The sequence below is a fragment of the Moschus berezovskii genome, chromosome X (assembly GCF_049115385.1).
Source record: "Moschus berezovskii isolate FMDL1 chromosome X, NW_MosBer_1.0, whole genome shotgun sequence".
NCBI lineage: Eukaryota > Metazoa > Chordata > Mammalia > Artiodactyla > Moschidae > Moschus > Moschus berezovskii.
Window position 1 is genome coordinate 30,556,825 of NC_142488.1, and position 13,797 is coordinate 30,570,621.

At 38.0% G+C, this 13,797-nt stretch overlaps 1 protein-coding gene across 6 annotated transcripts in view; it reads right to left on the reverse strand.

Annotated features, from left to right (window-relative positions):
* DMD (dystrophin) overlaps nt 1-13,797 on the reverse strand; it is a 2,246,075-nt gene that overhangs the window by 1,609,821 nt on the left and 622,457 nt on the right. For all 6 annotated transcript variants that reach the window (XM_055393453.2, XM_055393450.2, XM_055393451.2 and 3 more), the window contains 2 exons: nt 7,507-7,695; nt 6,683-6,864 (listed from right to left, as the gene is read on the reverse strand). In XM_055393453.2, the coding sequence (XP_055249428.2) occupies nt 6,683-6,864; nt 7,507-7,695 (371 nt within the window). The remainder of the gene's footprint in view (nt 1-6,682; nt 6,865-7,506; nt 7,696-13,797) is intronic.

Below are 13,797 nucleotides of genomic sequence, written 5' to 3' on the forward strand. Positions count from 1 at the left end.
TGCCATGTGTTAGTCATTTCACTTGGGAGAAAACATATGTTATCTCATTTCCAGGTTGAAACAGAAATTTAAAAGGAAAATAAAAAAGATGAGCCAGAGTTGTTAGAAATATTTTTCTCTCCAAAGTGTTGATGGTGATTCACAATTATTTCCCATGTTATGGTTTATATTTTTGCCCAGATACTATTCATATCTCTCCTCCTGCTGATATAAACCAGAACATAACTTCACTTGGCCTCCTTACTGACTTGCCTTCATTTTTCTTCCCTCACCACCACAAAGGTTTTAGTTTCCCCCTGCATGTCCTAACCACAGTTATCAGAGAAGTTGATGGAACTTGCTGTGCTTATCTTTATGAGTCCTTGTAAAAATGTCAGTAAATTTCTTTTGCTCTCTGCAGGTTACATTTTTCAATCAAATTAATTAGTTTATTCATAGAGAAGAAAATCTTCTGTTGTCCCTATGCCAATAGTCTTCTTGTCCTTCCACAGTAGGAAGTTTTGTCTTTTTCTTCTCTGTCCCTCACCTCCCACCACCCAAAGCGTATTCTGCAGCATAAAAATCAAACAAAACAAAAATCATTTTGCCTACTCGTCTGAAGGTTCCAACTCGAGCATGTCAATAGATCCTGTCTTGTCTTAATTATTTTAATTATGCAATCAATGGAACTTAGTTCTTTCATTTCAATCTCATAATCACTGTTAAAGATTGATAATTGACTGATAGTAGCATGTTTGTGCCAAAGTAGTGGTGGCTAGAAGTATCTTTTAAAAGTTCTTTATTGTATTAGCTTTTGCTTCATTATCTCATTATGAATTCATGTTCACAAAGATATCAGAATTGGAGAGAAAAGAAATTAATAAGGGAAGAATCAAATGAGAACAGAATAAAACAGGGAGAACAGAAGAAGCATCTATATGTTTATGTCCTTTTCAAGGAATATTTTTAAATGGTTCAATAATCAAATTATAATTTCAAATATAATTTCAATCACCCTGCTCATGGTCCCTTTCCCCCGGAGAAAACATCCACAAACAAGTCCTTGGGAAAAAATGAGCAAGGCAATTAGAACAAGCTGGAGGGGGAAAAGTGAAAAAATATATATATATATTCCCTAGTGGCTCAGATGGTTAAGAATCTGCCTGCAGTGCAGGAGACCTGGGTTCAAACCCTGGGTGGGGAAAATCCCCTGGAGAAGGGAAATGCTACCTACTCCAGTATCCTTGCCTGGGAAATCCCACGGACAGAGGAGCCTAGCGGGCTACACTCCATGAGGTTGCAGAGTCGGACACGACTGAGCATCTAACACTTTCACATAGGCACAGTTACATAGTATGGTTAAAATAATTAACCCATGGCTAGTCATTTATAATGATGATCATTCTTTATACTTCATAATAATTTCAAGTCCACAATCTACTTTTTATACCCTGTCTTGGCCAGTATTTTTTAGAGGTGTGTCAGCAATCAATAACTGAGTAACACAGAGGAGAAGGATGTCACCTAGTTCACATAAATAGGAGTTGGAGAAAGGGAGACATTATCCCTTAGGCAAATTAGAGTCGACTGAGCATAAGTGGGAAATGAGAGCATTTTGTTACCTCTGTGTTTTTAAAACTTCTCATTTTGTTTGGAAATTGTTAATGGCTTCTAGGATAAATTCCCTAGCTACAACCTTGTATAAAGGTAGCATCTATATGTATGAGGCAAGGATGCCTATTTCCTGGCGTGGGGAGGAGGAATCTTGACTGCTAGAAAGGCAAAAAGGAAAATAAACACAGCACAAATGGTTTATACATTAGTGACTGGGGTAAGATCGTAAACACATGTATGATTACAACTACCCCCTGGCATAAGATACTAGCACCTTTTACCTGGGCTATTATCAGGAAAGTAATAGTAAGAGATACTGTCAATATTATCTCTTACCTGGTACTGGTATTACAACTGTCCTGTCTTCTTCCAGTGGCATTACCAATATTTTCTTTACCTGTTTTTCCCCTACTTAAAACCTTCTGATGACTTTTTGTTGCATGTATGCTAGATCTTAAAGTCCTTGATTTTACCCTGACACTGCCATACATGACAAGACCCCTACCTATCGATAGATTTCAACACCATCTCGTACCTCAGCTATCTAATCTTCCTTCCTGCAACTCTCCAGCCACAACTGCCTGTTGGTTTCTCTAACAATCCAGAGTGTCCCTATTTTAGGGCCCCTGTATGAGTTTTTCCCTCTGTCTGAAGTGTACTTCCTCCTGATCTGCAAATGGTGACTCTTCCTTGTCATTCATATTTGAAATTAACTGGCACCAACCTAGAAACAACATTCTTGGGTCACACAGGCAAAAGAGGCCCCTCAGGCTCTATCACACTAACTTAACTTCTTCAAAAAGCATATTCCTATCTGATATTTTTCTTGTGTGTGTGTGTTTTTTTTTTTATTTTACTGGATGTGAGACACTGTAGTTTCTGGAACCTTGCCTTTTGTATTCATTACTGTATACCCAGTGCCTTGAAATGTAGATGGTATTTTGAGGCACTCCACTAATATTTATTAATATTATTATTAACATTCATGTGTATATAGATAGATGCAGCTATAGATACATACATAGATGTAGATACAGATACCTACATACATACATGGGGGCTTCCCTGGTGGCTCAGAGGTTAAAGCGTCTGCCTCCAATGCGGGAGACCTGGGTTTGATCCCTGGGTTGGGAAGATCCCTGGAGAAGGAAATGGCAACCCACTCCAGTACTCTTGCCTGGAGACTCCCATGGATGGAGAAGCCTGGTGGGCTACAGTCCACGGGGTCGCAAAGAGTCGGACACGACTGAGCGACTTCACTTTTCACATACATACATACGTGTTACATACATAGTCACTCAGTCACTTTCAACTCTTTGCAACCCCATGGACTGTAGTTAGCCCACCAGGCTCCCTACCCATGGAATTTCTCAGGCAAGAATGCTGGAGTGGGCTACCATTTCCTACTCCAGAGGATCTTCCTCACCCAGGGATCAAACTCTCTGAATCAGGGATTGAACCCAAGTCTCTTGTGTCTCCTGCACTGGCAGGTGAATTCTTTACCATGAGTGACATCTGGGAAACCTGATATATACTGTAATATATCTCAATGAATATATATTAAATGTAATTTGATATTGTACATAGACATGCTCTTAGATGAAACTAAAAATTGACAAGTATAAATATTCATAGATTTTAGTTATCAGATTATCTGCATTCCCAGCCATTTTATTTTTATTTATTTATTTTTACTTTTGTAATAAGACCAGATCATGGCATCTGGTCCCATCATTTCATGGGAAATAGATGGGGAAACAATGAAAACAGTGACAAAATGTTATTATCTTGTACTCCAAAATCACTGCAGATGGTGACTTCAGCCATGAAATTAAAAGATGCTTACTCCTTGGAAGAAAATCTATGACCAACCTAGACAGTGTTTTAAAAAGTAGAGACATTACTTTGCCAACAAAGGTTCATCTAGTCAAAGCTATGGTTTTTCCAGCAGTCATGTATGGATGTGAAAGTTGGACTGTAAAGAAAGCTGATTTCCGAAGAATTGATGCTTTTGAACTGTGGTGTTGAGAAGACTCTTGAGTCCCTTGGACAGCCAGGAGATTCAACCAGTCTATCCTAAAGGAAATCAGTCCTGAACATTCATTGGATGTTGAAGCTGAAACGCCAATACTTTGGCCACCTGATGCGAAGAACTGACTCATTTGAAAAGACCCTGATGTTGGGAAAGATTGAAGGTGGGAGGAGAAGGGGACAACAGAGGATGAGAAGGCTTGTTGGCATCACCAACTCGATGGACATGCATTTGAGCAAACTTTCAGCATTGGTAATTGACAGTGAAGCCTGGAGTGCTGCAATCCATGGGATCACAAAGAGTTGGACATGAATGAGTGACTGAACTGAACTGAACTGACTGAATAAGACAACAACTTTAGAATTATAACTGGCTTTGGTTATATCTCATCTACCTAAACAAACCTTAATCTCTCCCTGAATCTATGCTTAGGCAGGGAAAATGGATTTTGACTATGTCTATCCATACCCTTTCTTTCTTTGGAGGAACAAACTGAAAGGTGTGGAATAATCCATTTTTTATTGTTGTCGGTCTACTATGCTTTCCTACTCCTAAGTAATCATATGAATGGAAATAGCAGGTAATGCTCCAAATTGAAGCTAATCATCAACATGGCCATGAAAGTATAAGCTGAACAAGTAGCAATGTACTAAAGGATTAAATAGAACCTAAAATTATTTTTTTTAATTTGACAACATCCTATTGTGATAATCAGCTTTTTGTTTCCTCTAAAAAATCTATCAAAATTCAGGTCTAGGATAGTTTGCATAATGGCTAATCACCTTTAGAATTTTATTCATGAAAATCCACAAAGTTAGTGAAAGTGGTATGTAAGACTGTTATTTACAAACTTACAAGAGATTTCTGAATTTGCTTGTCTTAAATAATACTTTGTGTATGTGTACCTCAACAAATTGTCCAGACTAGTTTATATGCTACAAGCATTTACACATTAGTGTCTCATTTTAAAAACTATGTTTTAGCAAAAGCCATGCCAGCTAAGAGGCTGCCCTTACCTTCTTGATAATCATTCTAAAAGCTTAAATACCAACCAAAGTCCTTAAAACTTCCCTAAGGACAAACTATTTTTGATGTCAATCTTAGCTTAGTGATATTGCCATTTTAGGTTTCTCATCCTCCAGTGGGATGGGTGTGAGCAAATTACACACACACGTGTGTATGTACATGGTCTCATCCATGTATGTGTGTGTGCTATCATTCATCATCTAATGGTAGATACCTCTTTAACAAGGTATTTTTTTTTAATTAACCAATTTTTAAATGGCATAATAGCATTAAAAACTTGGGGTTTTAATTGTAGGCTGAATCCACCTTTTATCTACTCAGTCTGAAGATAAAATTAATTGTTTGTATGAATAATTAATCCCATATTGTTAGCCCTATTGAAAAAAGAGAATGAGGAACAAGAATGTATTTAGCCTCCAGAAGAAGATGCGAAAACAGAAAGCAAGAAGGAAAAGACAGTGGTGCCACTATGGGAATGCAGTAAAGCAGGAGCTAGGATTTTAAAGACTTGCAAATTTTACCCGAGTTACTCTGTTTAAGTTGCACGAATGGGTGCAAACCAAAGTCGTGACCTGAAGAATGCTGGCATACGACCACAAGCAGGACGCTCTCAGTCTTATGATCCATGATGAAAAATGGGTGGCTTAAACTAGGTGAGCCTTGGGCATGAGCAGAAAGTGAAAGTGAAAGTCGCTCCTACGTGTCTGACTCTCTGTGACTCCAGGCCAGAATACTGGAGTGGATAGCCTTTCCCTTCTCCAGGGGATCTTCCCAACCCAGGGATCGAACCAAGGTCTCCCGCATTGCAGGCAGATTCTCTACCAGCTGAGCCACAAGGAAAGCGCAAGAATACTGGAGTGGGTAGCCTATCCCTTCTCCAGTGGATCTTCCTGACACAGGAATTGAACTGGGGTCTCCTGCACTGCAGGCAGATTCTTTACCAACTGAACTATCAGGGAAGCCTATGCATGATTGGGAGGAGAGTTAATAGTTATAATATAGCCATTATACTTCTCACCTCTAGAATTTGTTACAATCCTCCAAATGATCACAGCTGGGGAAAATGTCAATATGTATAGACCAATATCTCCTGGCTGTGAATACCAATATTTGTGAAAACTCTACCTTATATATGTTTTATTTATTCGTTCAAAATACATGAGCTTTAAAATGTGCTTTTCCCCTCCCTATTATCACACAATAATTTAGTACTAGAATAACAATCCTCCCAGCACACCCAGTGAGTTTCTTTGGTCCTCTTTTAAAGGATTTAATCTTCAAAAATAATAGCTAAGTAAACTTAAGACACTTGGACAATTTCTTTAGCTTAATGTATTCAAATCCACAGTTGGCACGCCATTTCTTTTCATTTAAAAATAAATCAACTTGTCTCAATAAGCTCTACATGGATACACACACCTAACAAAATAAGTCAAACCAACACACCTAAAATGATGAGATTCACTTGTTACCTTTATAAGAAATATGCCATTTTCAAAAATGTCTCAACATTTTTTTATTAAGTCAATATATATATTTAAGATAATTCACATGCAAGTACTTGAAGAAGGATTTCCAGACACAGATGAGAAACTTTTTTCAAGAGGATTTCCATAAACATGTGAAAAACTATTAAATATTTCATGAGCTTTACCTTCAGAAGATAAGTTTCCTATCAACTGTACCTAATATGTGATTTTATGTGCATGATTTCCTGTGCAAATGTCCATGCCTTCTATATTCACATTTTAATTTTAGGGGAAAGCTTGGACAATATTAACTATGACAACAAATTTGGTGACCTTTAAAGTACAGCTCTATAGATAGTGGTCCTTCTCTCCAATAGCTCCACTTCAATTACCAAAGTGAAAACCACAAGGTAATGGACATGAAAACCTAACCAAAATGACCCTGAAGAAGAGTTGCATACTTTAGAAAAAAACTGAGAATCCTAACTTAAGCAAGGGACTGAATCAAGACACTATTAAGACTCTAAAACTTGATACTTATAGAAATTAAAAACAGACTTACTTGCTTTGTTTTTCCATGCTAGCTACCCTGAGGCATTCCCATCTTGAATTTAGAAGATTCATTTGTTCTTGCACTTCAGTTTCTTCATCTTCTGATAATTTCCCTGACCCAATCAGTTGACTCCCCAATTGGAGAACATTGCCAACCCGTCCCTGATGGGATGTCAAATCCATCATGTATCCCTGACAAAGAAAGAAGGTGATAAGAGTTGACATATTATGGAAATCATTATGGTTTTGAATCTCTTTTTTTTGCAATTTTAAATTTGTAGCCCAGTTAAAGTTTATTCCCAGTAAATCCAATACTGTTAATAATATGAATTAATGGATATTAGTAGCTTAGGTCACTTTCTGCAGAAGCAGAGCCTGAGATCAGGACTTATATAAGAAAGAGATCCCCAGGGAGATCTTCAATGGAGCAGAAGCAGCAGGAAACAGGAAAGGGGAAGGGAGAAGGCCAAGTAAGTGTGTCATCCCAGGAGAAGTCTCCGACTGAGGAGGCAGTGCAGCCTGATATCCCCTAGGTACTCTGGAGTGTAAGTTCTATCTCAGCATTGACCTTGACCCAAGACAAAGGAGCAGGCCTTTCATATTCCTATAGGAGCCTCTGGCAAAATCAAGTCTCAGCACCTTCAAAGTGTTATTCTCCAAAGGAAAACTTCCAAAGCTGCCTACTGGAAAGCCAAATGCATGAACACTTATCTTGCTTCCATCTCAAAATGAACACTAAATTATCAGAATACAAGGATCTTATAGAGTAACTGAGGAAAACAGAGGGAATTATCATTATGTCATCTGCCCTATTAATCAATGTTTTGCTTTTACCTCGTGAGTATGAAACTGTTCTTTCACTTCTTCTACATCACTAGAAATCTCTCCTTGTGCTTGCAATGTATCCTCAGCTGAAAGGAGCCATGAGAGTACTTCTTCTAAAGCTGTCTGGTAACTGTCCAGGTTTACTTCAGTCTCCATCAATGGACTGCCAAATGACTTGTCTTCAGGAGCTTCTAAACGCTGAACAATAAAACAAATTGGGTGTTATATAATTAGTATCTTTGAAGGCTGTTCCAATACATTAAATGATAAATCGAATGGAATATTTAAAATGCTAGAAATGTCCACTTGCATTATCAGAGACATGGACAGCACACATACACAATAACGAGCCTTCATTTTAACATCCTCACAAACACACAGATTCTCAAATGGCAGCTGGAATCCACTTCAATTTAATATTGATTAAAGTTCTCTGGATTACTATAGGAGTGATTTGGTACATTATCTCTTAATGCTAAATGCCACAGATTTTCATCCATAGGCAAACTTTTTAATTCACATATACATTGTTGGTATTATATTTATGCAATTTTTACAATGACAGTAAAGGAAACATCTCTTCCCAAGAGCCCCTCATGAAATATTTTTGAAAACCTCCAGACCAGAAAAGTTATCAATAAAAAAATAAGTGATGGAAAGGTATAATTAAAAAAAAAATACTTCATTCATACATCTGAAACTTCTAGTGGGACAATGACTTCTATGAATTAACCCTTTATTTCCAGAAGATCATGGTTTAAATAATAAGTCAATATCTTAGGCAAAGCAAAATATAAAGTATTTGCTATCAAATTTATTTAGCAGGATGTCAGCTGAGATTCTCAACAGTTGTAATTTCTCCTGGGATCCTAAAGCTGAAAATCCTGGTTACAAAGTGTTCATAATTCTAAAGCAAAGATCCAGGCCACCTATGAAGGAATTGCTAAGAAGGGACCACAAAACTGTGCCACCCTCCTTCATCTACTACCAAGCTCTAAGGTATATAAGAGGAAACAAGGAGACTGAAGAAATCTGGTGAGAAAGGATTCCTATGGAGAACAGTGCATGTCCATACCTTCTGCAACCTCAAGCCAAGCAATGGAGACCTCAAGAGACCTATAGAGCAGACAGTACTTGACAGAATGGAAGCAGTTCAGTTCAGTTCAGTCACTCAGTCGTGTCCGACTCTTTGCGACCCCATGAATCACAGCACGCCAGGCCTCCCTGTCCATCACCAACTCCCGGAGTTCACTCAAACTCATGTCCATCGAGTCGGTGATGCCATCCAGCCATCTCATTCTCTGTCGTCCCCTTCTCCTCCCACCCCCAATCCTTCCCAGCATCAGAGTCTTTTCCAGTGAGTCAACTCTTTGCATGAGGTGGCCAAAGTACTGGAGTTTCAGCTTTAGCATCAGTCCTTCTAATGAACACCCAGGATTGATCTCCTCTAAAATGGACTGGTTGGGTCTCCTTGCAGTCCAAGGGACTCTCAAGAGTCTTCTCCAACACCACAGTTCAAAAGCATCAATTCTTCGGTGATCAGCTTTCTTCACAGTCCAACTCTCACATCCATACATGACCACTTGAAAAACCATAGCCTTGGTTGGCAAAGTAATGGCTCTGCTTTTTAAGATGCTATCTAGGTTGGTCATAACTTTCCTGCCAAGGAGTAAGCGTCTTTTAATTTCATGGCTGCAATCAGCATCTGCAGTGATTTTGGAGCCCAAAAAAATAAAGTCTACACTGCTTCCACTGTTTCCCCATCTATTTGCCATGAAGTGATGGGACCAGATGCCATGATCTTTGTTTTCTGAATGTTGAGCTTCAAGCCAAACTTTTCACTCTCCTCTTTCACTTTCATCAAGAGGCTTTTGAGTTCCTCTTCACTTTCTGCCATAAGGGTGGTGTCATCTGCATATCTGAGGTTATTGATATTTCTCCTGGCAATCTTGATTCCAGCTTGTGCTTCTTCCAGCCCAGCGTTCCTCATGATGTACTCTGCATATAAGTTAAATAAGCAGGGTGACAATATACAGCCTTGACATACTCCTTTTCCTATTTGGAACCAGTCTGTTCCATATCCAGTTCTAACTGTTGCTTCCTGACCTGCACACAGGTTTCTCAAGAGGCAGGTCAGGTGGTCTGGTATTCCCATCTCTTTCAGAATGTTCCACAGTTTATTGTGATCCACACAGTCAAAGGTTTTGGCATAGTCAATGAAGCAGAAATAGATGACAGAATGGAATAGTGACCTCTAAACCTGGCTGTGTGCTTGCAGAGATTCAGGAGCTATGGAACCATTACTACCAACTGATAGGAGATAGCTCTTGGGATAACCTACGTGTCTGCTGCTTCAACCTTAAGGCAATTATTAATATTAAAAAAATCAGAACAAATAGGAGCATCTGCATAAATTTTTCTTTAGGTCAAGCACATGCATGGTAGGTGGTTGGGCTTTAGAAATCCTGAGGAGGACCACACTCAAGAGGGTTTCCTGCTGAGGTAAGGGACACAGGCAAATAAAGTAGTCAGGGCAAAAACATTGGAAAAATATTTGGAGAGGAATCTTCTGAACTCCCTATAGATAGCAAGCAAGCACTGGGCCCTAACAAATGGGATTTTGCAAAGGAAAAAAATGGCAGTGTAGAACCACAAGAAGCTACTTGTGGGGGGAGGGAGGTCATGATCTTGCTAGAGAAAATGCATCTTTCTGATGGTTCTTCTCTGCCATGTCTGCCTTGAATTTCCAGTCCCCAGCAATTCTGGGCCTTCTCTCCCACTGAGCTGCCAGCACCAACTTAATTGTGCTCTTCTGATAAATGCTACAATTTTGAAACTTTAATATGGTAAATTTCTTGAACTATTAAATCCTTTAGGATGAAAAAGCATAGAGGCAGTCTTTGGTGTAATATTTTCATCAAAGGATGCATTCGTATCTGTTTCTAGAGAACTGGCAGCAATATGTCAGCCTGTTAAGTCAAAATTATCCAACTTCAGGATCTCACAGAATATAAGTGTTGCAAGAGAGCTAGTCTCATGGGCCCTCCCCAAGGTCAAGGCAAGTTCTGAAGTTCTTAGGGGTTAGAACAACCTCCATGACGTATTCTTTTCCTCTACCCCCAAATAATATAAATAATAAATTAAAAGTCATCAGTAGGAGGGAAAAAGTCACAAAAAGATAGCCTGCGCAATGTGTGTAGACAGAAATAGCCTCATGGTTGGGAAACCTGAGCAGTTGTACAATGCTCAAATGATCCCTTGCTTGTTTTATCTGCTTCTTGACATTGCCGCCTTAAAAGTCTTAATAATTCTATCCTTGAACTTGGGTTTTCTAAGTTCAATGGAGTGATAAAGTATGCATATGAGCAGAGGAGACAGGTACATTATCTGTCTCTTCCCCATTTGCATATAGTGTTTCTGGTGTCCTCTGAGCCTAGAATTCTGGTGGACCCACAATATGTGGGAGCTGAGAAGACTCCCATTGAGTGAAAGTGTGTATGACTGAATGATGGATGGCATTGACAGCCTCAGGAAATCATGGTTTCTGTTTGACCAGAACTGTCTTCCAATGTAGAAAGAAAGCAATGCTAACAAAAAAAAAAAAAAAATAAGAACAACCAACGAATCTAATCGTATCCTTTCATACTCATATTTCTTTCCTGTGTTAGCCAACCATTTATGCTACAACCGATGACAGAGAAAGAAAGATAGGGCAAGATTCCTTTCCTCTCAACTCCTTCCTTACTTTTCAGTAAGATGAAGGCACAGAACATAAGTAGAAAGTGCACCTATCAAGCAGTGAAATAAACACAGCTGAGTTAGTTGTACAATGTTTTCACGTTAAGAATGAAACAGAGATGCATATATAAGCTCTGAAATACAAATTGTGCAATGCTGGTGATTCCGCTTAATTTAAATGATCTTATATTTGCTTTTACAACTGCAATTGCACAATATAACAATGGGCAGTAAAACTCACGCTAATACTTTAAAATTTTAATTTTCTTTACTCAGTATGATGTTGAATAGCAAATAAAAAACATGATGTCAATTTGAGAGAAAGACCACAGAATAAAGGAAACAGTTTTATATTTTGGTCATTTGAACAGCACTTTCCTTCCTGCTTTTTTGAACAAGGGGCTCCAAATTTTGTTTTTCACTGCACTATACAAATCGGTAGCCCTGGGTATAGGTGGGGGAAAGTACAATCAAATCCTGGATAGTGTGTCTTCCCTGCGTTATAGGTGAGAAGAGACAGGACATTTATTGTGAACAGTAGAAAGCGGTTATAAAACCCAGGGACTCTGGAGTCAATCAGTTTTTGGATCTTGACTTGGAGCTGAGGTCTTGTCACCCTGGTAGTTACTTAGCTGCATCATTAGCCTTAGCTTCCTCCTATGTAAAATGAGAACAATAATATAATACTTTACTAAGATTGCTGTAAGAATTAAAGGAGAGTATATAAAGCATTTGGCAGAATGCCTGAACCTACATAAGAACCCAATACAGTAGCTGATAGCTCTAATTATTATTAGATTTTCTACGCATAAGAACCATTTGCAAACATAGCCTGCTCCAAGGTTACCTTCTTAACTCACTGTTCAAATTTCAAGGGCCAGAAAATTCCTATTTTAAAAAATTACCCAGGAAACATCTAAGAGTAAACATCAATTAAATGAAACCTTTCTGAAACCGGAACCTCAACCTAGCTCCCATTTAAAAGTTCTAAAAATTACTAACAATCTTGAGTTCAAATAATCTTCTGCAAATGATAAATTGCAAATGACACTATTACTCAAGTAACACAACACTATATTTTACCATTGCACAACTTAGATTAAAAAAGTAAACACTTCATGATTTACTGATATTTACAGAGGCTTGAATTTTTGGAGAAAATTTTAGAAGGCAAATCTTTATACTCAAGGACATGCTGTCTAGCACTCATAAATTCTGAATCTAAAAGTTTTGTCTGAGGATATTCATAAAACAAAAACTTTGCAAAGACAGCCATATTAAAGCTAAATTCAAACAGATAGGCTGTGTGAAATTACACAAATAACTCATTATTTATATCCATAAATCAATTCTACATATATACTTGATTATGGTCAAAATTGTCAGTTAGGCTGTAAATAATTTTTTCTTTGTCTAGACCACTGTTTTTCAAATTTGTAAGTCGTGATCCATCAGTGATTTTTAATCATTTCAGTGGTGATGATCAAGAATAATCTATTTAAAAATAAAAAGAATAAAATACCAGTCTGTATAATTTATCTTAAGGACTAGACTGTTTTGTGATTTTCTGTTTCAAGTATGCATATATATGTATGTCTGTTAAATGTATATGCATGTTCTGCATCATGATGAAAAAAAATTTTATAGTTCATGGAACAAAACTGGAAATGATTCCAGAATTTCAGTACAAGTAATCCCATGAAAGTAGAAATTTGCTGAATTCCACATGTGCACATTTGCAATAAAACCCTTGGAAGAACATCTTTATATTCATCTTTAAAACAGAATTTTGACACAAACAAGGACACACAGAGAGGCTTGTTGCTTTTGGTTTTAGTTTCTCAAAATATGTGTTCATTGTCATACTGTTACATATTTGACCTTCAGTTCAGTTCAGTCGCTCAGTCGTGTCTGTCTCTTTGCGATCCCATGAATCACAGCACGTCAGGCCTCCCTGTCTATCACCAACTCCCGGAGTTCACTCAAATTCATGTCCATCAAGTCGGTGATACCATCCAGCCATCTCATTCTCTGTCGTCCCCTTCTCCTCCAATCCCTCCCAGCATCCCTCCCAGCATCAGAGTCTTTTCCAGTGAGTCAACTCGTCGCATGAGGTAGTATTTGACCTTAGCCTGTGACTAATTCATACATATTACAGTAAAGAATTTTTCTTTTTAGGAAGCTTGATCTTTGTTCTTTATTGAAAAGAAAAAAGAGTGATGTGTAAGCAATACCAATCATTTCATGAATGGAAGTGCCAGTATCATCAACTAGAACTAATTTTTTTCCCTATGCTTTGATCTTATTTTAATTTCCATCTTTATAACAGTAGTTTATGTTTCTCTACAGTACACTGGGCAAATAATGATTCAGATGAGAGGCATAACAATGAATGGATGAAACAATTCTAGTTGTTTTCAAAATTAGGAACACTAAAATTTGTTCAACATTATCCACATGCTCCAGAGGCTTAATTACTACCCTTTTGCATGAAGAATTACTAGATATTGTCAACTATGTTCCTTGAAGATGTTGCAAATGTATAAAGGTGAAGGAGTAGAG